Source organism: Cinclus cinclus, chromosome 10 (assembly GCF_963662255.1).
Source record: "Cinclus cinclus chromosome 10, bCinCin1.1, whole genome shotgun sequence".
NCBI lineage: Eukaryota > Metazoa > Chordata > Aves > Passeriformes > Cinclidae > Cinclus > Cinclus cinclus.
Genome location: NC_085055.1, coordinates 9213921 through 9240114, shown reverse-complemented (window position 1 = coordinate 9240114; position 26194 = coordinate 9213921). Strand labels below are relative to the sequence as shown.

At 54.8% G+C, this 26194-nt stretch overlaps 3 protein-coding genes across 3 annotated transcripts in view; all 3 read left to right on the top strand.

Annotated features, from left to right (window-relative positions):
• The window catches only part of DIS3L2 (DIS3 like 3'-5' exoribonuclease 2), a 183260-nt gene extending 165586 nt beyond the window's left edge, over positions 1 to 17674 (top strand). Inside the window, exons 16-22 of the mRNA XM_062498823.1 lie at positions 7441 to 7624; positions 8786 to 8872; positions 12843 to 12990; positions 13100 to 13230; positions 13459 to 13563; positions 14243 to 14344; positions 17144 to 17674. Coding sequence (XP_062354807.1) covers positions 7441 to 7624; positions 8786 to 8872; positions 12843 to 12990; positions 13100 to 13230; positions 13459 to 13563; positions 14243 to 14344; positions 17144 to 17242 — 856 coding nt within the window. The 3' untranslated portion in view covers positions 17243 to 17674. The remainder of the gene's footprint in view (positions 1 to 7440; positions 7625 to 8785; positions 8873 to 12842; positions 12991 to 13099; positions 13231 to 13458; positions 13564 to 14242; positions 14345 to 17143) is intronic.
• A 1069-nt stretch (positions 17675 to 18743) lies between these two features.
• LOC134047937 (intestinal-type alkaline phosphatase-like) lies at positions 18744 to 21883 on the top strand. The gene is made up of 12 exons (XM_062499418.1): positions 18744 to 18796; positions 19100 to 19170; positions 19272 to 19388; positions 19561 to 19676; positions 19751 to 19925; positions 20013 to 20185; positions 20259 to 20393; positions 20473 to 20542; positions 20662 to 20800; positions 20894 to 21102; positions 21206 to 21322; positions 21597 to 21883. The coding sequence occupies exons 1-12, from the start codon at positions 18744 to 18746 to the stop codon at positions 21881 to 21883; spliced, it is 1662 nt and encodes a 553-aa protein (XP_062355402.1).
• Positions 21884 to 22609: 726 nt separating this feature from the next.
• LOC134047583 (intestinal-type alkaline phosphatase-like) lies at positions 22610 to 25730 on the top strand. Its single transcript, XM_062498845.1, has 11 exons — positions 22610 to 22673; positions 23206 to 23322; positions 23436 to 23551; positions 23734 to 23908; positions 24080 to 24252; positions 24342 to 24476; positions 24565 to 24637; positions 24721 to 24853; positions 24963 to 25156; positions 25271 to 25381; positions 25468 to 25730. The coding sequence occupies exons 1-11, from the start codon at positions 22610 to 22612 to the stop codon at positions 25728 to 25730; spliced, it is 1554 nt and encodes a 517-aa protein (XP_062354829.1).
• Positions 25731 to 26194: the final 464 nt, after the last annotated feature.

The window sequence follows — 26194 nt, the reverse complement described above, 5'->3', positions numbered from 1 at the left end:
TCCTCTGCCCTGGGCTCAAAAATGTGATGGTCCTGAGAAAATTGTGGAGAACAGTGGAGCTGAGACTGAGGGAGCCTGCTGAAGTTGTGCTTCCACATCCCGTGTGGCCCAGCTCATGCATGCAGGTCTGAGCTTTCATCCTTGGCCCATAGCAGCTGAAGACTGTGTTTTGGCACAGAGGGGCACTTCAGGACCATGCCAGGAGTCTGAAGGTTGTCACCAATTTGCATGAAAAGGAGCAGACTGCAGCCATATCAACCTTTATGAAGAGGTGCAGCCCGCAGTGACTGCATCCTCTGCAACACCAACACTTCAGTCCAGTGATGCCTCCTTTGCCATTGGAATCAAGACAGGAGGGAGCATGGTAGGATGGGCAGGTGTTGACTTTATCCCTTCTATATGAACCACAGGTCAGGGTGAGGAGCTCCCAGTTGGGCAGGGTGTGTTTTCCACCCACACAGCTGAGAGCCAAGAGATCCCAAAGGTCCTGTGGCCCCTTGTGCCTTCCAGCACTGCAACGTCTGGCCTGACGTTGTGCTGCCAGATGTAGTCAGCAATTTCATTTAACAGGGCTGCAAAGTGGCGTTGATAATTTCAAAGGAGCTCCAGCAAATGGCTGAGGTTTTTCTAGCGGTCTAAATCCCTGTGTGCAAACCAGTACATCAGGCTTTAAGCAATTAATTCCTAATCATGCCAAATGCCTTCAGGAGCCCAGCGTCACTATTGAGAACTTAAAACGGTTTTCCACTGTACTACAGATAATTTGGATAAAGCAAAGTGAACAGTCTTGTGGCATTTCCAGCCTCAAGGTGTGAGAGTGGTCTGTAAGTGACATTTGTATTCAGAGAACCCTCCCATGCATTTGTGTTGTAGGCATCTATTACTGGGAAGGCACCATAACTAATATAAAGGGCATTCTTTATACCCTGGAAAGGGAGTTCATTATAGGGAAAAGCCATTCCAGCTTAGTAAGAAATGAATCTAAAACTGCCTCAGAGCTGCTATTCTCATCAAGTTTCAATGTTCGCAGTTTTAACCAAGAGCTAATTGAGCAATCTCAGAAAGTGGAGTAATTCTACTATTCAGCTGTGCTTTGTACAAGGCTACTGCTAGCTGTGAGAAGAGCACAAATGACTTTCATCAAGCCAGGAACCACCAGCATTCTTGCCTTTTACTACTTTTTCTTTTTAAAAAAGTAGGTCTTTTGGTCTTTTGGCAACTATCATTGGCAACAGGAGCTCCACACCAGTATTGCAAGGCTCATATGTAACACTGCAATCCAGTTTGGGTTTTTTTTTATAATAGGGGATTTGATTTTCATGGCTCTTCAGGCAGCAGTGCTGTCCCAGAGTGGATGGCTGAAGATGCTCCTGTTTGTTGGATAGGTGGAGTGCCACCAAGAAAACAGCACACTGTTCTTGCATAATTTTGCATGGAGAAGAGCCATCATAAGTGCCAGCCCAGCTACTCACCAAAGAACATGATTTTGTCATTGGCTGTGCTCTCAGGAGATGTGGGATTAGCTAATGTTGGTTTTAGAAGAACTTTTATAGAAACCTCTCAAGTTCCTCTGCTTCATGGAAGAGCTGTAATCAAAAATAAACGAACATGATTTAAAGAACAAAAAGTCATACCACATCCAGCATCTTTGGACTTAACACCTTGGAGAGAGTTTGTTGGTTGAGCTGTGGTGCTGTTTCTTTACTGTTTTCCTTCAGCTGATGCTGCTCCTGTTGGATGTGAACAGGACTATTTGCAGCCTTTCATGGAAGGTGACTTTGTGGGTGAATGCAGCAGGATTTAGAGTCCCATTTGCAGGAGGTGGCTGTAGATCTCCTGTTTGGTATGAGATTGTGCTGTATAATCCCCTCCAAACCAACAGAGAGCAAGGGCTCTCAGCAGTGTAGTGCCCTTAGCGAGGGGACATTAATCCATCAGTGTCTTTAGAGCTCTCTCAGACACACACAGACACATCAGGGCTGCCTTTCTCATCACCAGCCTTTGATGACACTGTTTGGTTCAATCGTGATGCTGTCAAAGCCCTGCTGTCCTAACCATGCTTGGACCCAGCATGGAGCTGGACACAGCCAAGACAGGCACATAGATATGGGCTGAGAAACCAGAGGCCTGTGACAGCAGGTTGAAGCACTAAACCATGCTGATGTGAGATCGTAAATCTGTCCATAGATGGGAAGAAATTTAAACAGCAGAAGTTTTGTTCCTTTAGTGGGAGGGAGTAAGTGCTACGAGGGAGAGACAAGATGGAGAGGAGCAGATGAGATATTGTAATGGGTTAGGAGAATGAAGTTTGGTAACCCTTGTAGAAGAGGTTGGTTACATTTGACTCTAGTCTGAACTGCTGGAAAAATGCTGGGGATTTACTCGGTGGCAGCTCACCCAGCCAGAGGGACCACTGTTGGAAGGGGGTTGCTCAGACTCCAGCTCAGAACAGTTCAGCTCCTTTTGAGAGCAGGTTTCCACAATGAGCTACATGTGAAGAGAGGACCAAATTATCCAGCCTGTCAAAAGCAAAGAACTCTGTCATGGAACAGCTGTGTGGTACTTTGGGATTATCACACCTCAGCTGTGGTAACCCTTCCAACATCTGGATGTACCCATCAGTTACATCTTGTGGGAGGGGATGGAGGTGTGGAAGGTGGTATGGGGGAACAGCTGTGCTCCTCTGTCCAGTCCCACCTCACTTCCATTTGCTCTGAAGCCCTGGGTCTGTTACCCTACTGGAACAGCAGGTGTTTTAGTGTCCTTTTGCTTTAAGGATGCTGCCTGCCTCCTTCCTGCACTTACTGGATTGCACACAAAGTACTCCTTGTCTCTTTCTTTCAGCAAACCCTTCTTAGCTAATGTCATTTGTCAAGTTAATCAGGGAGAGTGGACACTTCGATGGCTGCTGTGCAGCCTAGCTGCATTGCCATGGTGACAAGCAGCCAAACAGGCATTTTACTTGCCCTGCCTCTCTTTGCAGATTTGCCATGAGAAACCATTATTTTATTTGCCCTCAACCAACCGACTTGTTGAGGGCGTCAGTAGTTTTTCAAGGTTGCTATTCAGAGATTGGGAAGGGTCTACCTAACATTTAATGGAGCAAATAGTAATGCTGATACTAAGGCAGGTCAAGGGTCTGAACCTGTAGCTCCTCTACCCACATCCCATAGATGTTTGGCACTGGCAGGAGCTGTTAGAGAGGAATTACAGCCCACTAGCTTGAGTTTGGGGCAATAGTTGAGATGTCATCAGTCCTCTTCGGCTGAATGGTTTCATAGGTCACTGTTCCCCTACAGAAGCCGTGACTGTCAAAGATACTTTGAAAAACACCAAGACTTGTGTTTAAGAGCATCTCAGGAGCTTGAAATCTCCCCAGAAGTTGGTGAGATTTAGGCACTGGCATGTCTCGGTCACATTTGAAACTTAGAGGTAAGTGTAAGCCAGCTGACCTCTTGCATAAGGCAGGTTAAGGATGAGTTTTATCCACATAATTTATATGCAAAATCTGGGTATTGAAAAAGCTGTCAGGAGATGTACATGTTACAGAGCTCAAAAGCCATCCCATCACTCACTCTCCTTCCCCTCACATGTGCACATGTTAAGTGATGCATGGAACAGGTTTGGAAATGCTCCCTCCTGCAGCATGGTTAGCAGGAGGGCTGGGATCTGCAGGCACCTGTGGGAAGGATAGCTACCTGTTGACCCTAGCCCTTTCTGTGGGACAGCAGAGGAACCCTCACATCAGCACAGAAAGGGCAAAAGTTCAGATCAGATTGTTTATGGGATTTTATGGAGCCAGGAGCCAAGGATAGCTCAGCTAATCCAGAGGAAACTGTAGCAATGGCGTTAGAATGCATTTCACATGGGATTCATTCAGCATGCATTCAGATGGACCAGTCTTTCTGTCTCTGTTTTTTTAGCCATGAAATATTTTTCTTTGTACTCCTGTCTGCCAGCTGCACTGAACCAGACTCCAAGCTAGGCTGTTTTAAGAAAAAAACCCACAGAATCCCCAAAACCTCTTGTCGTTTGACCTGCCGACAAGTTAGCAGGGCTTCAGCACAGCTCCCAGCAACATCAGCACCAGCCACTGGGCTGGGTCCATGCTCTGCCAGCCAGCCTATGCTCCCACCAGCCTCAGCATCCAATGCTTTTCTCCAAGCCATGATGTAGTGCTTGCTTGATTAGTTGAAGCCCTGGTGGGAACATGACCTAAAAGTGCAACTGAAAGGCCACATGGGGAGGGCAGGAAGACAGCAGCTTTGCTGTGTCCTCCAGCTCCTCAGAACCTGAAGCCTTGCTGGCTTCATGGGCAGTCCTAGCCCTGGCTCATCCTCCTGAGTCACCAACATCCCATGGAGTCTCAAGCGTGATCTCCTCTTGGGAATAAGGTTTTCCTTTCAGGTGCAATGAGGTCACCACATTAAGCTGTTTCATGCACATCTTGTCTCCCTCCTTGTGTCCTGAGCCCCAGACCCTGTTGCTCTGCTGGAAGAGGTAATGTGGCTTAACTCCAGGCACAGGTGCCAGCTCCTTCACTGTCCCCAGCATGTTCCCTCTGACCATGGCAAGTTCTCACATGCTCTGGATTACCCCACCTGTGACTTCTGCCTTCAGGAAGCTGCTTTTCTCTCCCTGAACTCCTGATGTTTAGAACAAATCTGACTAGGAGTTATAGAGCAGCCCCACAGTCTTCTTCCCTCTCAAACTTGCAGGACTGCTGCAGTGGGGTGCATTAGGGGAGCAGCTCTATGACCTCCAGTGATCCAGAGCTGGGAAGGACCCTCTGTGCCTGCAGGTTTTGACATCAGCCCACAGGGGATTGCAGCCTTCCCAGGACACTCTGGCTCATTACCCTGCGCTGACACAAACCAACTCATCAGATTCTGGGGCTTCTTTTCCTCCCATATACAGGAGAGTGTTCAACCATATTCATGTTACCTGATCCTTGAAAGCCTGAACTGTAGATGCATCTCCCAGAGCCTGCCTCTGCCTTTGGGTGAGAGAGCAAGAGTAGCTTTTCAGTTCTGAATATCCATGGTCACATCCTGCACACTCTGTCATGGGTGCAAAGCTCCTGGGTGCTTCCCAGGATGGGATTTTGCAGAACAAAGTGGGTAGTATGTGCTGTTAGTTTTATTCCAAGAATAAAAACATCCCTGGCAGGAGAGTGCTGAGGTATGAGCTTCCATTCAGTACCTACAGTACCAAAATGAGGGTATCTCCAGGAAGCTGTAAAAGCCCCAGCCACAGAATGGTAAAACAAAAGGCAGAACTTAATAATCGGGTGGAAATTGCATCTGGCCAAAAGTGTCAGTGTAGATGAAGGATGAAGGTTTTACACTCCAGTGCCCAGCAGGAGCAGGAATGGCAGGGTCTGCTGCAGCATTTGCTCATAGTGTTCATCTCTGGGACTTGCAATGAGCACGTGTTGCCTGTGACAAAGAGGAGATTTTGTTCACAGGTGTTTTGCTTTGTCCTTGTAAATGGGCTGGCATCTCCTTGTATAGAGGCTGCAGTTCGAGGCAGATGCAGGGGGTACTCCATGGCCAACCTTAGCCCAAGTGTGCATCCGTGTAGCTGAGGCTAATGCTGGAAATGCCCTCTTCCCTTGCACCAAAGCCCATGGGAAGGGGAGTTGCTGCCTTTTGCAGTCTGCCCTGTTTTCTGTGCTTCGCTGTGCCCTGGCTGGGGCAGAAAGGGCTTGCCAGGTGTGAGCATGGGTTGGCCCAGCCTCACACCTGTCCCCAGCCCCTGTTCCCCACGTGCTGCTCAGGAAGAGTGGCGTGTCACCCACTCCCAGGAGATGGGGATGGCCATGCCCTAACCCGCTGGCTGCCACTGGCTGTCCCACGGCCGGGGTGTCCAGTGCCCCCGCACCCCCTGGAGCCGGTGGCCATAGAGGGACCGAGGTTGCCATCTGCCGGTTCTGCTGCACAGGAACAGCAAGAGCATGGCTCAGCCCTCTTGGAAGTGGCCCCTCAGGAATGTGTTCTGGTCCTGCTGGGGTCACAGGGCATTGCCCACCCGCAAGCCAGCCCTTGGTCTCTGGTAGCATGTCCCCATGGGCAGGTTTTCCGGGGGACAGAGCTGGCAACCCATTCCCATTTAGACCGTGCTGTTCCTGCCCTGCCCTGCCCACACTGCCCCTGGGCCAGGATGTCCCTCCTGCCCACCCTGTGGGGCCTGAAGTGCTGGTCTCTGGCACAAAACCGTCTGTGAGACTCCACAGGGCTCTTAATAGGGGAGATCCTTCCCATTAAAGACTAATATTTCTACTGCTGATGGTCACTGTCAGGTACTTATTCCTCCTCTGGCCTTGTCTTTATTTCCTTTCTCTTTCAAGTTCTTGGCAAGTACTCCCAGGCTGGGAATGTATGGCTGCTGTAGGAGTGTCCCAGGAGTGCAGCACCCTGCACATCTCACCTGGCCAGTCTCCCCAGCAGTGGCCAGGGCTGGAAGCTGCAGGAAAGCTAGCTCCAGCCCTGCTCCTCCAGCCAGCCCTGCAAAATCAATCCTTTGCCTGCAGGAGCAGCAAGGCTGAGCTGGCATAATCAGCAATAGCTCACTCAGGCATTACTGGGAGGATGAGGTTACTTCTGTAAGTCTATTATCTTTTTTGGCAATTAGCACCAGTAAGGAGCCCTGGGAATACATGCAGGAAGCCCAGTTAAGCACATCTCTTGCTTATCAAGCCCAGCTAAACAAGTCTCCCATGACACAGCCCTGCCACTGGTACCAAAGATGATTTCTAGTGCTGGGATTTCTTTCCTGAGCTTGGAAACCCCGGAGGTTTCCATGCAATGCTTGTACATTCAGAAACGGAAAGTGAGGGGCTTACCCCAGCACTCTGGAGGTTGTATGGAGGAGCCTGTGGAATCCCTGCATCTCCTGGATGCCAAAGGCAGCCCTGCCTGGTGGGTTGTCCTGCCCCGGGACAGTGCTGTGTTGTGCCGTGGGTGGGAGCCTGGTGTGGGGCAGGGCTCAGTGCCTGGGCCTGACCACACATGTGGAGCTCAGGATGGGGGAGCGAGTGTGACGCTGTTTGCTCTGGCCCAGGAAGACAGATGTGTGTGTTTGTTTTCCGTGCTATCTTTCGCATGGCGTTTGTTTTGCTTGTCAAGCGTTTCAGGAGATAAAATGACCTAAAGGGAGATTATTTTATCCTAATTTAAGCTGTCAATTTATCACTGACTTCTGCTTGTCTGCGCCAGCAGGACAGCTTACTCTTAGTCCCTGGGGAAAACTCCACTAGAAAGTGAGAATTTGGGGGAGATTTGCTGCAGTCTCTCAGCTAATCTGTGCTTATGACAGCAACTACAAGCTGCTCCCGTGTCCCCCTGTGTCCTATTAGTTCCCATCACTGTGGACTTGCTTGGCTTCCCAAGGGCCTCCCCTGTGTAACCGGGGCTTGGGGTTATTTTTCTCGTGCTGCAGGCTGGTGGAAGAGTTCATGCTGCTGGCGAACATGGCCGTGGCCCATCAGATCTACCGCTCCTTCCCCCAGCAGGCGTTCCTCCGCCGCCACCCCCCGCCCCAAACCAAGCTGCTGAAAGACCTCATGGACTTTTGCAACCAAGTTGGCCTCGACATCGACTTCAGCAGTGCAGGGACCCTGCATGTGAGTGCGCTGCACCATGGGGGCCGTTGCTGGGCAGCTCCGAGATGGTGTGTTTGTGGCAACATGTGCTTTAATCCCTGTCCCTCTCTGCCCAAGCAAAGCTGACATCTATGCCATGACAAAACAAAACACCTCTCTCACTCGCTATCGATCCCATTAGTGCTGAGCAGGGTTGGCCCAGCCTGTCCTGGTCTGTGATGTTGTGCACAGAGGTTAGACCAGTGTGGGAAAGACCTTGCAAGTGACCCCTGCACTCCCCTCTCTGCAATGGAAAGGATGTTTCAGTGCAAGAGCACTCACTGAGCCCCCCTGGGCAGGTCCTGGTCAGGGAATTTGCTCCATACCACAAAGAAAGCAGCTCTGCAAGGGGCTGTTTCTGTCTGGGCTGCTGCAGGTCTCAGGGAGGGCAGGGTGGGGAGTGAGTCGACTGGGAAGGACTGGAGAGCAGTGCTGGGGAAGGTCAGATGCAGCCAGATCAAGAAGCATCTGACCACTCCTCTGCCGAGCATGTCCTGAGGCTGAACTCCAGCTGAACAGCACAGCACAGGTTCCAGGATTTTCTTTACTCACTGCAACTGGACTGTGGATAATCCTCTGTTAATCCCATCCCTGCTGGCCTCCTGCAAGCCCCTCCATCAGCTGGGACTGCTTTCCCTGCTTGCTGGCTGTGCCCAGCCTATGTCAGCAGATGCAGGGCTGCTCACTCAGCTCCTCTCCTGCACTTTGAACACTCCAGCCCCTCCTCACTACTACCCCCAGGCATGACCTTCTATATCCATGTCTCTCCGGAGTCCCATTAGTCTGTGTGCTGAAGCTCTCAGGAGCTGGATGGGAGCCAGACACAGGTTGAGAGAGAGTTTACAGGCTCCCTCTCACACTGCACAACTGGGGACAGAGCCAGCAGTCCCCATGCCCTGAGTGCTCCCTGCCACTGACCCCAGGAGCAGAGCCTGTGCTCAGGACTGTGTATGCAGTCCTACTGGGGCTGGTGGCACCACAGCAAAGCCCAGTTCCATGTGCACCTTTTGGCGTACAAGGGGATTTTCAGGGAAAAGGGGAGTTTGGCTTTGACAAGCTGCTGTTAGCACCAGTCAGGTCTGCCTAGGTGCCTTTACCACCGTAACATGTTAACACTTGAGTGCTCTCTCTTTTCTCTTCCAGAAAAGCTTAAGTGAAACATTTGGTGCTGACAAATATTCCAGAGCCAGGAAAGAAGTGCTGACCTACATGTTTTCCAGGCCCATGCAGGTGAGAACAATACTGTGCTTATCGGGCATGTCTGCTTGTAGTTTTCTGCTGTGGCTCCATCTTCAATCCTCGCCCCTTCTGTGTTACCAAGCTGGTTGTTACACACAGAGGGAGTGAATGAATACTGAACGTGGTGTTCCAGGGCTGTCAGCAGCTTTCTGTACAGCTGGCAGTGGGAGTATCCCTTGAGCAACAAAAGCTTCACTGGATAACAAGGTCAGGCTGAGTCTTTCTTCACTGCCTCCAGTGTCCCTGTTATCACTGCTTGGGGTATTTCACCCTTGAAGTTGTATGAGGGCTGTTAGCAGATTCTCAAGGACCCAGCCCTGTGAACAGCTGGTGGTGGGCTCCATGGTTCATGTTTGTGCCATTTCTTCACATTGTGATGTCCCAACTGGTCCAAAGAAGAAATTAAGACTAGGGGTGTGAAACTGGTCGTAAGCACGGTCTGTTGCCTGCTCTTGGAAGAAGGGAAGTTCTAGAAACCCTTCAGTCTCCCTCCTGCCCAGGTGGCTTTCTTTGACAGTCTCTGCAATGGAGGTTTGTGCTGCTCACATCAGTTGTCATGTTTGGTGCATCTGTAACTCAGGAAACTTCTTTGGGTATTTATCACTGTCATAAAAAGTTTTTGTGAGGCATCATCTGCATTTGCAGCTGGCATGGCACAACCTCTTCTGAGGAAAGGCCTACCCCATGGGAGAAGGGGCACGTTCCTGAAATGATCTCTCTGCTGCGGCCTGCTTATCGCTGCAGGAATGAATCATCTTCCCAACATCAGTCATTTGACTGTCACTCTTCTAATTAGCTTATTTGCTTCATTTACTCATTGGCAATTGCCTGAAGTCCTGTTGTATTTCTGGGACTTAATGCTTGTTTGCAACTGGGACTTTGAGGCCATTTAGTAAATGACCCTCTCATGTGTGTCCAGCTCAGGAGGGCTGCTTTGGAAAGAGCAGGATGTGTTGTCCCAGATCCCGTGCCCTGCTTGGGTTTTACTGGTCTCTTCCCCACATCCTCCTTTTCTGGTGGAAGGTGCACTGGTGGCATGAATGACTTTGAGTCCCTCTCTGGTCCTGCTGACTGTGGCACAAGCCTGGGCTTTGGCAGTAGCAGCACGTGGAACAAGCTGGCTGATGGCCAGGATAGATGAGCAAGGAGAAAGTTCTGCAGTGGCACAAAGGAGGAGATGGGCTTTTGGGGACCCACTGACTTGCTGAGATCTTGCCATTGTGGTGGCCTGAGACTGTGGTTGGAGAAGTAGAGGGAGTGCTTCCAGATACCACACAGTGGCTCTCATTAAGATTTAGCCTTGTGAATACATTAGATCATTACATGAAAGAGCTATCAAGATTTTGGGGGTGAAGTCTTCTGCAGAGTGGGTACCAGACAGAGAAAGAGGCACTTTTAAAGGAGATTATTCCATGAGACATGATTTTGGCAGCAACTAGTCTCATTCCATCATCAGAATGATGATGGAATGTGAAAGGTGCCTGTGTGTTCAGGTATGCTGTGCAGTCCACTCGTACGTGGCAAACCTGCTGCCTGGCACACACCCATTATAGGCAAAACACCTTGGAAAGGGGCAAACAGCTTCCAGGAGGAAGGAGCTTTCCCCTGCAAGGAGTATTTTTTTTGCTGTCTGCCACCAGCATGAGAGCAGATGGAAGGATCAGCCCCATCCTGTTGGATGTCGTGGTCCCTCATGGGGGAGAGGGCAGATGTGAGTGTTGGCAGCTGCAGAGCACAGCCACTGAGAGGCCCAGGCTGGTGACAAGGGCTGGACCATTGCTCTGATGGATGGTGCAGCGAGACTGTCTGGTTGGGGCACTGGGAAGTCACCTGTATCCCTGCACATGTCACTGCTCCCAGTGATAAAGCTGATGTTTCAGGGACAAGGCTGCAGCTGATTTAGCTTAAACAACCCGTCCACAGGTTTAACCCTTGGTTGTGCCAAGCCTGTGTCTTCCCTCTTCACTGCATGATGGTGGTCAAGACATCAGCCTCTTGGAGGAGGAGGGAGATGGGAATCAACTGGTATTGTGTGTGCCTGAGAGAATGCCTGGATTGGCGTGCCAGGAGCCTTGTAACAGATGAAGGAGCAGCGACACGCCATTTTTCAGAGGCTCAGTCACTCAGGGATTCAATCTCTTCATGAAAGCAAAGCTGCCCCTAGTTGGCTGGGGCTCATTTATTTCCAGGCTCCTTGTAGTTCTCTGGGGAGTGCAGTAAACTCTGGGGATTTGAGACCTCTTGTGAGTCAAATCTGTTAAGAAGAAAACATCTGCTTCATGCCAGGCTGATGTCACTGGGTTGTGCTGTCGTGGTGGTGAGGATGGGTGTCAGATACATATGGGACTGGGCTCCCTGCAGGGTGCAACCCTGTCATGGCCTAGGGGAGTATTTGTGCTGTGATACTCAAGCTGCTGCAAATGTTAGTGAGGGTCATGGGCTGCAAAAAGGGTGTCCAAAATGGTGCTGGACCCCACAGTGGCCAGCGTATCAATCAACACAAAGCACCCCAGACAACAGCAACCAGCACAGGACCTTCAGTATCTTTTCTAACTTTAAACAAGGTGGGGTGTAAACACTTGAAACACTGCTGGGCATACGGCAGGGACGGGCCCTCTGGAGTGTCTTTCTCAGAGCAGGGATTTTGACTCTGCTTTCTACCTGCCTGGCATTGTAGGGACCTTCCTGCCTTCTGCCCAGAAGCCTGGCACAAGTGCCTGGAAGGTCCCTGTGATTCCATGCTATCTGTCAGCACAAGAGCACTCACCCCTCCTGCAGCAGCCTCTGGAGCTTGGTGTGTCTCCGTGCCCAGCCTCATTCGGTGAGAGCCGAGCTAATTGAGTGGAGACCGTACTTCATGGAGTCCATCAGAAACAATTTAATTCTGGGTTGTGGAAATTGGCAGCCAGCACAGCTCCTATCCCAGCTCTTGGGTCTCATAATAAGGCTGTGACTGATGCTGCTTTTTTTAACCTGCTCTATTTACTTGCCCGGATCAGTGCGTTGCGGCTCAGCAGGAGCTGGCTGCACCACTGGCCTGGAGAGTGGAGGATACAGCTGCCCAAACCAAGGATCCGAGGACAGCTCTGTAATCAGAGCTGGCTACTCCTGTTTTTTTTAAATCACTTGCTCTTATTTTTAAACGGGTTCATTTGATCGCCGCAGCGCCATGACCCCGCCGCCACCCCCCTGACCTGCACAGCCTCCCCTCCCCGCCTGGGCCCAGCCCCCAGTGTTTTCCCAGCCCCAAGAGCTGGTGTTTCACAGATGTAAAAATAAAAGCTGTAACCTGCAGGATAACAGGGCTGATACAGGAGAGGTTCCTGATGAAGAGGCTGCTGAGCAGTGGTACTGCTGTTGCCCTGGTGTTGGTTTAGATGGGCAGTTCAGCCGTCAGCTCCTCAGCTGTCATGGTGGGATGGAGCAGCAGGGATCACAGCAGGGCTGTCTTTTCTCCTTGGAAGCCGCTGATGCCTGCCCCCAGTGCTCTCCAAGCATGCACAATGGGTGTGTAAAGCCTGCAGCCAGACCCAGAACCAAAGAGCCAGCATGGAAGCCGCTCTGTGAGGTCCCTTGGTGGAAGAGCATCTGAGGTGGGCACAGAACAAGCTGGGCTCTCCCCTGGAAGATGAGAGGATGGCAGATGAGCCCCCGGGCCTGGGCAGAAGCAGGAAGCTGCTTAGACCCATGGTTGATGTGAAAATTGATGCAGTTCTTGGGACCAGTCAGGGACAGCTGGCAGCCAGCAGCTCCCTGCAGGGTTTTGGCCCTTTTATTCTGTGCTCAGTTTCTGCAGCGCCTGTGCAGCCCAAACTGAGCAGCAGGTGAAGAACCACCAGCAGACAGGGTATCTTTAGAAGGGCCACTGGCTGCTGGTGCTGTGTCTTGCAGGGCCAGACCCCTCCAGCCTCATGGCACCACCCTTGCTCACACCCTTCCCTCGTCTCTCCCCTCCTTTCAGGTGGCTCTCTACTTCTGCACTGGTGTCCTGGACAATGAGACCCTCTTTCACCACTATGCCCTGAACGTGCCGTTCTACACCCACTTCACCTCTCCCATCCGCCGCTATGCCGACATCATCGTGCACCGCCTGCTCTCCGCCTCGCTCGGTGGGTGCTGCTCACCTGCATGGGCTGGGCACTGGGGGATGGGGGCCATGGCACGGCTCTGTTGCAGGAGGGAGCCTGGGCATGTTATTGTCACTTGTCCCCTTTGCAGGTGCCAGATCCCCCATCAAGATGGAGAAAGAGGCCATCCAGAAACAGGCAGATCACTGCAATGACCGGAAGATGGCTTCCAAGAGGGTGCAGGAGCTCAGTGCTGACCTCTTCTTCTCCATCTTTGTCAGGGTAAGACCCAAGGCTATCTTCTTCCGGGACATCTCTGGATTTCCCTGTGAAGGCCCAGCCTACATGCTACTGGGCAGGGGGCTTTGTCTGCCCACTTGGAACAGGCAAGCATTGAGAGGACGCATTCAGCAGCAACCACTGCTGGATTCCAGGATCTGAAGGCACTGTTTCCCCTTGGGGATTGCTGATTGAGATCTGCTGTGTAGTGACAGCCCTGTCTCTTGACAGGAATGTGGTCCTCTGGAGTCAGAAGCCATGGTGATGGGTGTCCTGAGCAAGGCCTTTGATGTCCTGGTGCTGAAGTTTGGAGTCCAGAAGCGCATCTACTGCAATGTGAGTACCTCACCAGTGTGAGACAGTGCCAATGCTGCCTTGACAGGGCAGCCTGGTATCACTGCAGGCAGTAGCTGTCCTGGTGCCCTTTGGTGCCAGCCCTGCAACAGGAGGTACTGTACCTAAGCTGGGCCAACCAGAAGGGAGGGAACCTTCCCGGAGTTTGCCTTCCATCCCTCAGCCCAGTCATGCACAAGGGACTGGGGGGTCTGGATCAGCCCAGTCTCTGAGGACAGCTTCTCCCTGTGACGTGCTGGGGTTGATGTAGCCTAGGTAAAAGGGAATAAAGCCAGATTCAGGGGAACAGAGATAAGCGTGGGTCTGAAGCGAGGACAGGGAGTGAGGCTGGTTTTCATTTTGTTTAATCAGACAGTTTATCTGGGGCTGACAGCAGCACTGTGGGCCAGCACCTGCATTTGGTGACAGCATCATCTCTTAATAACCTGGTTATATGGCTGGCAATGACATCTTTAAACAGGACATAGAGTGTGATATATGGGCTGGTGGTGTATCGCAGCAGCCCCTGATTTACGTGCTAGGCTCAGCTCACAGGCTGCTGCATCCCAGTTGTTAAAGGGCTGCAGAGGCACGGTGCTGGGCAAAAGCAGCCTCAGCCCCATCCACAGGCAAGGTGGAGAGCTGGGGAGGGGCATGTTCCCAACACTCTCCCTGCCTGCAGGCGCTGCCCTTGGTGGACTTCCGCTTCCAGAAGGTGGGGAAGAAGCCAGAGCTGACACTCCTGTGGGAACCAGAGGAGCTGGAGGAGGAATCTGTGCCCCAGGTAAGACCTCCACAGCATGGGACAGGCTCACAACACCATGGGGATGGCATGGAAGCTGTGGGCAACATGTGGATCCTGTGATGTCTGCAAGGACAAATCTGGGAGGCAGGACTTGCCTCACAGGGTGTCAAGTCCTGCTGCCTCTCTGTGTCCCTTTCCCAGTGAGCCCAACTTCAGCTTCAGCCTCCTCTGCCATCCAGCCCAGTCCCATCTCTGCCCTCACAATCTGACCCTTCCACAACCTTCAGTCTCTGCCCTGCCTACTGTGTGCCCTGCCTCCCAATTAATTTTCTTCCAGGAATTGAATTAAGATTCTGTTTGCTTCCTCCTTCCAGATCATCAATTAAGATTTTGAGTAAGATCAAGGCCTAAGGCAGCTCCTGTCTAGACCCTTCCCCCTATCCTGACACTCTTTGCCCCTGACGTGGCTTTTTCTTGGGGTTTCCATCCTTGTGACAGGGTTGAGCCTCAATTAGGAGAAATTTTTAAAATCAGACTTCCTGAGATGCAGTGTCAAATGGTTTAACAGCATCTAGAAATCTCTCTCTTGTGTTCCTGTCATCTATTAACTTGGTAACTCAATCAAAGGGAGCAATCACATTTGTCTGGCTTGATGAAGTGGTGCTTCTTTGCCAGCTTTTGTCTGGCATGGCTATAAAACCCCAGCTGTGTTGACTGCTGTGATCCCTGCCTGAAGGGATGATTCCCAGCCTCTCCCTGCACCACTCTAGGGGCTCTGCCCAAATTCCATCTAAGCCCAGCACATCCCATCCTTGCCCACTTAGGGATCCTGACACACTTAGGGATCCAGCCAGAGTGGGCTGACCCTCCCAGCTGGGGTGATGTATGTACTGGAGAGTCCTTCCCTTCCCAGGGTGGTTGTTGTGATCAGAGTTGGATCTGGCTCTGCAAACATTTCTGCAGGCCTCCTCCCCTTTGAAGCTGAGCTTTCCTCTCTCAGCTTGGCTCAGAGAAGCCCAGTGGATGCAGCCTGGAGTGGCCTCAGTTCCCCCTTTTCTACACGATCAGGGATCATTTACACCCTAGCAGGGAGCTGATGAAAAATGATGCCCCAGTGTGAGCAGGGCCCATTTTGGTTAAGCAAACAGTTGGTGGAGGAAACTCCTCCATAAACCTTCCACACCTCCTAACAAAACACTGGAGCTCTCCCATGGGATGAGTTTCTGCAGTGCCTGTGAGCTATCCTTTGAGCCAGCAGATCCCCGAGTTTGTAAATCTCCAGTGCTGGGATGAACCAGATTACTGTGAGCCATACTGAAGTCTGGTAGATGTCACCTGGACACCCCATAGCACCAAGCACCCCAGCTCCCAACCTAGCCTCAGCACTTCCTGGTTCCTGGTTTAGCTGAGCCTGGCCTGGCAGTGGGAGCATCAGGGAAGGCTGTTAGTGAGAAGCTGTTCCAGGGTCTGGGCTGTTTGTTCGGCCCTGCCACAGAGGGGAGGTGTTGCCCCCATTTCTCTCTGAGAGAGAAGAGATGCATCCAGGAGATGACCAGGGCCTCAGTGGACATCACTCAAGGGTGGAGTAAGAAGTGGATCTAAGACTCAGGGGATGTGATGTGAAATTGTGCTATTTCATGGCAGTTCAGCAAAGGGATAAGGCAGGATTTCAGGGGAGAATCCTGATACTCTCCCTTTTACTCCCCATATGTGGGGGACTTCCCCATGAACACCACCCCCTGCACTGCAGCCAGCTGGGGCACACAGGGGCTGGTGCTCAGTAGTCCACAGCTCTCTGGTAGCCAGTTGTGATTTTCCTGGAGGTTGCTCCTCACTGGCCACTTTGGTACATTTAAGTCTCAATGAGATTTTCCTTTTCTGAATGATTAATCTGGAGCAGCTGGCACTGGATGAGCTGGGAGGGGTTGGCCAAGGTTACACCAGTAGCTCTGTGCCTGCTTCTCCTGGGGCCAGCCCTGAGCAGATGGCCCCAGCGAGCTCTGCTACAGCACAGGGCTTGGGGACAGGTTCCGGCAAGCAAAGTCCCCAAGCAAAGTCCAGCAAAGCAAGTGCCTGGGCATCATCCCAGGACAGCCGTTCCCAATGTCCCTGCCAGCCCCTTAACTGTGCCTCAAGGACAGACTGGATCAATACTTCCCACTTCTAATCCAATCACAGGAAGAGCTGGGGTCAGAGAAGTGGGGAGGTGGCAGCAGCAGCACAGCTTCTGAACAGGAGGGATTGATTTTCTGGGGTCCTTGTTCCTTTGCATCTCTCTTATCTATTGTGCTCCCTCCTTGGGTCTCCTCTCACTGTGGGAGCACAGGCAGATTGTTCCCTCCCTGTGGGATGCTGATGAAATGCTCGGTGTCATGTGGAAAACCCTGCTCGCTGCAGCCTGACGTTGGCTCTTGGCCAAGCTCCATTAGGGGATGACGTGGTCCTGCGGCTGGAGAGGGAAGGCATGGGTGGCTTTGAGGGGAGGTTGGGACCCAAAGCCAAGAGCAAATGGCCACAATCCTTCCCAGACTGTGTGGAGAGCAAGAGTGGGGCCTGATCAGGCTGGGATAAGTGAAGATGTTTTGGGAAGCTCATTCAGGTTGGTTTGGGTACCCTGGCTGGTGTCAGAGCCCATGGTGTTGCTGGAGGATGCTGCCTGCAGCCTTGGGAGCACCTTGGACTCCAGCAGAACAACCTGAATCCATCCTGCCCCATTCCTTGGTTCCTCATGGATGCACTGATGGAGGCAACAAAAGCCAGCACAGCTCTAAGCAAATCCTGGTGTGATTCCAAGCTGCCTGAAAACCCTCTTTTCTCTCTTTCTCTCCCTTGATGAAGGTGATCACCATTTTCACACTGGTGGAGGTGGTGCTGACAGCGGATGGTGGCCCCCTCAAGTACAGTGCCCTGCTCAAGAGGCCAAGCTTGGACAAGTGAGAGCCCTGGCTCTATGGGCTCCCCACTGCTGCTGCTCCCTCATCTCCCAGGCCCCGCTCCGGCACCCACTGGAGACAGAAGGGAGCCACAAGGACTTTGGGGTTTTGAGTTTTAAAACCATTGTGGTTTGATTTCTTGTTTGGATTTTAACTCCACCTGGGAGCAGGGCTTACGGCTTGAGCCTGCCCTGGGCAGAACATTTCTACTCTCGGGTTTTTTTAGCATAATGCTTTCTTAATGTTTTATTAAGGCAGTGGTGTCCATCTCCAGCTTCAGTGCCCGTTGTGAGGGCTGAGAGGGGATATGTGTCCCCAGGAGTGGAGAGGAGCTGGCTTCACCATCCCAGGTGGGATGTGGATGCAGTGGGATGCAGCCATGGGGCAATGCAAGAGTGTTCCTTGCAGGGTTGTGTGTCATGTAATAAAAGCCGGGACAGCAGCTGTGTGTGGTTTGTGCAGATTTTATTTTGTGCCCTCCATGTTCCCCCAGCTGGGGAATCCCAGCAGTAACACTGTAAGCATGTGCTGGGGGCATGGACTGCTCTGACAGCCTCCACATCACAAGCAGTGACTGGTGAAGGGATTGACGTCTTGCAAGAAGGAATGTATCCATTGTGCCAGGCAGGGAGGGAGCCCTGCATCACTCTGCCTCATCAGTGCTGACAGCCATGGCCCTGACACCAGCACATCAGCCCTCTGCAGGAGCCAGGAGCTGGCCAAACCTCGACTGCCTGGATCAGGACTGGGGCTCAGGGCTGAGTACAGCACACTTCCTAGGAGCTGGTGAAGCCATCAAGGACACCTGAAGTCCCCAGGACTTGTGCTCCTGCAGCATCCTTCCAGATGGCCTGGAGCAATCACAGATATCACCTGCTGCAGGTGACATGGGGCTGTTCCCTGCCCACAGCAGGTACCCACTGTGCAGGTGTGCTGGCATGGGCTGCCCCAGGGCACCCAGGAGGTCAGGCACCAACTGTCCCAGGCGCTGATAGGCAATGTTTGACTCTGCTGAGGGACAGGACCAGAGGACACTGACACCAAAGCCAAGATGTCCACCCCCTACCCCTCAGCCCAGCATCCCCCTCCTCGGTTTGTCTCTGGGGAAACCAGGCAAATCTAGCCTGGTCCAGCTCAGCCTGTCTGCAGGAGCAGCCCTTTGCCCTGTGCTCTCCCTCCCACTCCCCGGGGTCCCGCAGGCAATCATCTCCAAGGGAGCTGGGGCCCAGAGGTGCCCTGGTCCTCAGGGACAGGTCTTGCTGGTGGGGGCAGGGATGGCCTGGAGTGGGGGGGAGGGTGAGGGTGATGGGAGGGCCCTTGGAGGGCTGGGAGATAGTCCGTGAATGTTATCAGCCCATCGTCTCGCACGGGACAGGGAAGAGCCATAAAGGGCTGTCCCCTGGCCCTGGACTAAGGCAGCATTCCAGGAGGGAGCCGGGGTGGGCAGCATGGGGCGGCTGCTTTCCCCTGGAACCTGCCTTCTCTGCTTCCTCGCCCAGCTCGCCATGGCAGCTTCTGGTGACAGGGGACGTGTGGGACAGTGGGGTAAGAGCCTCCGGTGGGGGATGCTGGGGCTGGTGTCACTTCCCTGGGGTTCTTCATGTCACCTCCCCTTGGGATACCAGAAAACGGGAACCCCCACAACCACCTCGGGGTGCTCTGAGACCACAACCTTTGAATGGGTTGGTCTCGGCCCCCCATCCCTGCTGCTCCCAATCCCCACCCCGACTTTGGATAAAGCCAGCCATGGTTACCCAGCCATTGTACACTCGCTGTGGCTGATCCTCAGGCTCCTCATCCACTCTGCCAAGAGGCACAAGGGACTTGCCTGCCAAACTGTGCCTCAGTTTCCCTTCTGCAGGTGGTTTCTGAGCAATACTGGTCTGCAGAAGACCATGCTGATCTCCAAGGGTTTCCTGGTCCTCCGTGGGGGTGGGAGTGTTTATAGGAGCTAAATTCACCTTGGGTAGAGATGGCCATGCTGGACCCCTGGGGGTGCACCTGGAGGCTCCCAGCTCTGCTCTCACCTCCAGATGCTGAGAAGACCCCAGGCTACTGGAATAAAGGTGCCAGGAGGAGGCTGGAGCTGGCCCTGGCCTTGCAGCCAGCAGCACAGCGGGCCAAAAACATCATTCTCTTCATGGGTGACGGTGAGTGCCCTGGGTTACTGGCAGACCCTGCAGCTCCCCAACAGCCAGGGGATGTGGCTGATGAGAAGATGGGGCTGGGGCAAGCCCTCGGGGAAGGGGAATGCCTGGGGAGGGTAGGACCATCCCTGGTGGGACAGCCCCCTGCCTCCCAGTGACTCGGACATGCCCACAGGCATGGGGCTGTCCACCATGTCAGCCGCTCGGATCTACAAGGGGCAGTTGGCCGGTGGCTCAGGCGAGGAGAGCATCTTGGCCATGGAGACTTTTCCCCACATGGCCCTGGCCAAGGTGAGTGGGATAGCGCTGAGGGGACACTCCTGCTGCCCCTGCTTGAAACCCCCCTGCACCCCTCTTGCTTCCAGACCTACACCATTGACCGGCAGGTGCCCGACAGCGCTGCCACGGGCACCGCCTACCTCTGTGGAGTGAAGGCCAACGCCAAGACTCTGGGACTGAGCGGGGCAGCTGTCTATGGAAAATGCCACACCACCTTTGGCAACGAAGTGGACTCTGTCCTGCACCGGGCCAGGCTGGCGGGTACGGGGCTGTCGGAAAGCCGGACATGGCCATCCAGTGCCGTGCAGGGCTGGATGGACTCCCTGTAAACCCTTGCCCACGCTGCAGGCAAGTCTGTGGGCATCGTGACGACCACGCGGGTGCAGCACGCGTCCCCTGGGGCAGCCTACGCGCACTCAGCCAGCCGGGGCTGGTACGCTGACGCCAACATGCCCAAGGAGGCCCTGCGGGATGGCTGCAAGGACATCGCCTACCAGCTGGTGCACAACACTGACATCAACGTGAGCTGGGGAGCGGGAGTGGGAGGGAGGGGGCACCTGCAACACTGGGAGGGTCTGCTGAGCTCCCCGGCAGGTGATCCTGGGTGGCGGGAGGATGTACATGACCCCCAAGCAGACTCTGGACCCCGAGTACCCGGAGGACCCAGATCAAAATGGCACCAGGAAGGACGGCCGGGACTTGATTGCTGAGTGGCTGAGTGCCAAGCAGGTAGTGTGCAGGGGAAGAGGGAATGTGACTCCAGGCACAGGGTGTGTGCCATTGGCACTGACTCTGCTCTCACTGGCAGGGTGCTCGCTATGTCTGGGACAAGAAGGGCCTGGATGCAGTTGAAGCTGACTCCGTGAGCCACCTTATGGGTAGGAGCATCACTGCCTGCACCAATGGCAATGCTTCGTCCTCCTCGTCCCCCTCTCTGGAGGTGTCAGCAAGGGCACAAAGCAGCCCCAGCATGGTCCCCTGCACCCTCCTTCCCCAGGCCTCTTCGAGCCCAAGGACATGAGGTACGAGCTGAACCGCAACACATCCACAGACCCCTCCATCGTGGAGATGACGGAAAAGGCCATCCGCATCCTGCGCAGGAACCCCAATGGCTTCTTCCTCTTTGTGGAAGATGAGTATCTCCAGGCGGGCAGTGTGGCTGGGGCTGAGGTGGGATGTGGGTCCTGGGAGCAGGTGGCCATCCAAGGGGACCAGGGAGAGGGTGACAGCCACATTCCCCATGCAGGTGGCAGAATTGACCACGGCCACCACAGTGGCCGGGCCAAGCAGGCACTGATGGAGGCGGTGATGCTGGACCGGGCGGTGGCACGGGCGGGCGAGCTCACCTCCCCTGCTGACACCCTGACCGTGGTGACAGCCGATCACTCCCACGTCTTCACTTTTGGGGGCAGCACGCCACGTGGCAACTCCATCTTCGGTGGGTCCTGTTGCTCCCATGGGAGGCTTAGCTTGCCCAGGCAGGGAGCTGGGGAGAGGTACACAGCTGGGACAGGCAGTGACAATGTCTTTCTCTATGCCAGGGCTGGCCCCCAAGAAAGCCAAGGACAAGCGAGCCTACACTAGCATCCTCTATGGCAATGGTCCTGGCTACAGCATCCGTGATGGGGCTCGTCCAGCTGCCAGCCTCCCTGCTGCAGGTACAAGTGCTGGGCATGTGCCAAAGCCACGGTGTGGCTGGGGACAGATTCCCAGTGAGTCTTCTGGGGATTAGTTGGAGGTGCAGGGTGGCTGGGGACAGCATCCCACTGGCATAGCCTTGGGTGCCACACAAGGTCCTGGTGCCACTGTGAGGCTCAGGAGTCACCTGGGCAGAAATCACGCTGATGCAGGAATGATGGGAGCTGTCCCTCCACCCCTGTGACATGTCAGGGAGCCAGACCCCTAGCCTCATTTCTCCTCTTCCCCCTGCAGAGGACAAGGACTACAGACAGCAGGCAGCTGTGCCCCTGGAGACAGAGACTCACAGTGGGGAAGACGTGGTCGTGCTGGCCCAGGGCCCCATGGCCCACCTCTTCCACGGAGTGCAGGAGCAGCACTACATCGCCCATGCCATGGCCTACGCTGCCTGCCTTGAGCCCTATGCCACAGAGCCTGGGTGCAGGGCAACCCGCAGAGCCTCCCATGGCACACAGTGCTCCCCACAGCCCCTGCTCGCCCTCCTGGCCCTGTGCATGGCTGCCCTCATAGTGAGGGGCTGAGAGGCTCTGGCTAAGTCCCACTGTGGACAGGACCAAGGGATGCAATAAAGCACAGGTTGTTTGTCTCCATCCGCTGTGCAAAGGTTCACAGTGATGGTCACCTCCTGAGGTGCTGTCCCATGCCTGCCTCCCCTGTTGGCTGTGGCTCCTGGCTCTCCCCTGGGACCAGCACTGGAGGCAGTGGGGTGAAGGAGATGATGACATGTGGGAGAGGGGAGGTAATGTCCTCCCCAGTTTTGCCTGGCTGGGGCACAGTACATAAGGATTGGTACAGTCCTGTCAAGGGCTGAGCAAGGAGAAAAGTTTTAGTCCACATCCATGGATTTATTGCTCAAGAAAGCCTGGGCAGAGAGCAGGGTGCTCAGTGTGCAAGTGACCCTAGGTGTTCCCCATACCCACCATTATCCCAGGTCCAATGCTCAGAGCTGCCCATGGCACCCTAGGGACAGGGCATTGCCCTGCCCAGTGCCACAGCACCATGGCCAGGGCAGGATTCCCTGCCAGCAGTGAACTTCCTCTTGTCCCTGCATCTGTCTGTGCCCCAAGCTATCTGTGCCCAGCAGGCACAGGATATTGTGCCAGGGAGGTGCTATCAGCCCAGCCCTATGACCTGACCTGCTGATCCTCTCCACACACCTTGCTAGGGCTGATCCCTGTCCAAAGTCCCTTCCCAGGTATGCTGGATTTACAGACACTGCCAGCAGCATTTGGTTGTCAGATATCACCATGCAGCTCCTGGCATCCCTCACCCTCTGCCTCTGCACAGGGTTCAGCACTGCTGTCATCCCAGGTGAGGACGAGGATGGGGATGGGTGCCTGGATGGGTGGTGGCAGTGGGTGTCCAGGGAAGCAGGGGTTTGGCCTGGCTGGCCACAGGGAGGGCCTGGGGAGGTGAGCTGGGGCTGCCCAGCTGAACAAGGATTAATGGGGGTTAGTTACCCCTGCTCTTCTGGGGCTTTTGAACAAGTTTCCCCCAAGGTTTTCACTTGCTTCTCTGCTGGGGGCTAGTCTGGAGAAAGTGCCTGTATCCTCTACCATCACTCCCTACTATGGATTTGGCCCCATCCCACTCACCAGATAATTCCTCATCATTTCTGGTTTTGCTGTCCCCTCTTGTTCCCTGCCCCTGGACCCTGGGGCCAGGCAGTCAGTGCAAGTCTGCACCCCAAATAACCCCCTGAACACTTGGTCCATGTGAGAGGAGGCTCCAGCATGGGAGTGCCTAGGGAACAAGTATCCCTGGGGTGTGGGTACCCTGCAGGTGTGCCCCAGGGATGCAGGTGCTGGTGGGCTGGGACTGATGGCTCTTTGCACTGTCCCAGCGGAGGAGGAGAATCCATCCTTCTGGAACAAGCAAGCAGCTGCAGCCATAGAAGCCTCCCTCAAAATCCAGCCCAAGATACGCCAAGCCAAAAACCTCATCCTTTTCCTTGGGGATGGTGAGTCCCCCTGGCACCCCTGGCAGGCAGGCTGACATGGCCAGTACTCTGCTGAGTGGGGTGTGTGGAGGGCACCTGGTCCGGAGGGTGACCAGGACCCTCTCTCTGCCCAGGATTTGGGATCCCCACCATCACAGCCACCCGCATCCTAAAGGGGCAGCAGCAGGGGAAGCTGGGCCCTGAGACCCCTCTTGCCCTGGACACTTTCCCCTATGTGGCACTCTCTAAGGTAAATTCAAGCATGCTGGAAAGGGGCCATGGTTATCCCAGGCATGGGGCTGTTGGCATTGCAGGGTTGCACATGTGCTGTGCATGGGGTCCCTCCCCATCCCACACGTGCCCATGGGCGAGTGAATGAGCACGGCAGGGGTGCTGGGGGGACACCCCACTGAGCCCCTCTATCCCCGGCAGACCTACAATGTGGACAGGCAGGTCCCTGACAGCGCAGGGACAGCCACAGCCTATCTCTGTGGGGTGAAGGGCAACTACCAGACCGTGGGGCTGAGTGCAGCCGCCCGCCACTCACAGTGCAGCACCACGGCCGGCAACGAGGTGATCTCAGTGCTGGAGCGAGCCCGCAAAGCTGGTAACGGGGGATGCAGGGCTGGGGGGACCCTGTGTGGACAAGGGGTGCCACACTGGGGGCTTTCCCCTCATGAGAATCCCATAGTTTGGGATCCCCTCATGAGAATCCCATAGCTTGGTGGTGGGGACCCTGCGTCACCCTCGGTAGGGCCTGATGAGCAGGGTTTGGCAGGGAAGGCAGTGGGCATCGTGACCTCGACGCGGGTGCAGCACGCGTCGCCCTCGGGGACCTACGCGCACGTGGTGAACCGGGAATGGTACGCGGATGCCAGCATGCCCCAGGACGCGCGGCTGCAGGGCTGCAAGGACATCGCCTGGCAGCTGGTCCACAACGTTGACATACACGTGAGCGCCCGTGCGTGGGAGGAGGACAGCAGGGACAGACACCTCTCAGGGCACCCCCACTAACATTTCATCCACCTCGTCCCCTCCAGGTGATCCTGGGTGGTGGTCGGAAATATATGACCCCTATGGGGACACCAGACCCCGAGTACCCCACCAACAGCAAGCAGAATGGGATACGTGAGGATGGCAAAAACCTCATTGACATGTGGCTGGAGGCACGGCCGGTGGGTGATGTGTCAGGGACGGTCCTCTGCTCCCTGCCCCTGGCACAGGGCCAGGCACCCACTAACACCCTGAGGAATTTGCCCACAGGGTGCCCACTATGTCTGGAACAGGACAGAGATGCTGGCTGCTGCTGCCAACCCCAGCGTGAATTATTTGATGGGTAACAAATGGTCCCTGCGCCAGGACCCAACAGGCACTGGGACACTCAGGCATTGATGCCGTCCCCAACATATTCCCTCCCAGGTCTCTTTGAACCTGGGGACATGAAGTACAGCCTGGTGCGTAACACCACCCTGGACCCGTCACTCACGGAGATGATGGAGGCAGCCATCACCATCCTGAGCAGGAACCCCAACGGCTTCTACCTCTTTGTGGAAGATAAGTTGGGGCTTGTGCCCCTGGGGTCAGTGGGAGGGGGTGTAGGGTGGGGGTAGGAGTTGGGTGTGCCACTCTGGGTCCCCAGCCCACTGTGGGTGGCCATCTGCAGGTGGCAGAATTGACCACGGCCACCACGATGGTGCAGCCCATAAGGCACTGACGGAGGCAGTGGAGTTTGACCAGGCCATCGAGCGGGCGGGCGCCCTGACAGACGAGGCTGAGACCCTCACTGTTGTCACCGCTGACCACTCACACGTCTTCTCCTTCGGTGGCTACACCCTGCGTGGCTCCTCCATCTTCGGTGGGGCTCTGCCCTGTTCTGGGAACTGCCAGCCCTGTGGCACACTGACTGTGGCCAGAGGGGTGATACAGGTGTTCCTTGGCTGATCCTCCTCCTCCATTGCCCCCTCCCCAGGTCTGGCCCCCAAGACAGCCCTTGATGGGAAGAACTACACATCCATCCTCTATGGGAATGGGCCAGGATACCCAGGCCCTAACAGACCCAACGTGGACCCGGACACAGCCAGTGAGGGCACAGAGACCATGGCTGGGTGGTGAGGTGGGCTGGGGGCCATTGTTGTATCCCCTCACCTCTTTCTCTCCCCTCCCCAGTGGGCTTCGAGTACCTGCCGCAGGCAGCTGTGCCCCTCAGCTCAGAGACCCATGGTGGTGAGGATGTGGCCATCCTGGCCAAGGGCCCCATGGCCCACCTCTTCCACGGGGTGCAGGAACAGACCTACGTAGCCCATGTCATGGCCTATGCTGCCTGCATCGAGCCCTACACCGACTGCCGCCAACGGGACTCTGCTCTCAGCATCCGTGCCACCCCCCTGGCCCTGCTCCTCCCTGCACTCCTTCTGCCCCTCTTCCACTGATCCCATGTCCCTAGGGCACCCCACGGGACAGACGCACATTCCCCTTCCTCCTTGCAGGCAGATGGCAGCTTTCTGAGGCATCCCTGGTCTGGATGCAGCAGCCATGGGGACACCAAATCCTGGGCAGTGGGGTGTTAAATAAACACGGGATGGGACAGGCATGTTAGTGGAGTGGGGGTGCCTTTGCCATGTGGACAGGGCTGGGGTTGCTGCCCACTGCTCCCTTCCCCTGCCCACGGCCCTGGCAACCACCCAGCATATCCAGTGCTTTATTGACCAGAAACAGCAGCGAAAAATACAGCAGTGTCCATGTGCCTGTGCTCCCAGGCAGGCTGGAATCGCCCAGCCCTGGCTCTGCCACTGTGCCCCATTCTGCCAGGGCTGGTGCATGGACAGGGTGGGGCTGGCACGGGGAATGCCGGGGAGGGCACCGTGCAGGGGAGGCTTTTTGCATGGGGCAACCC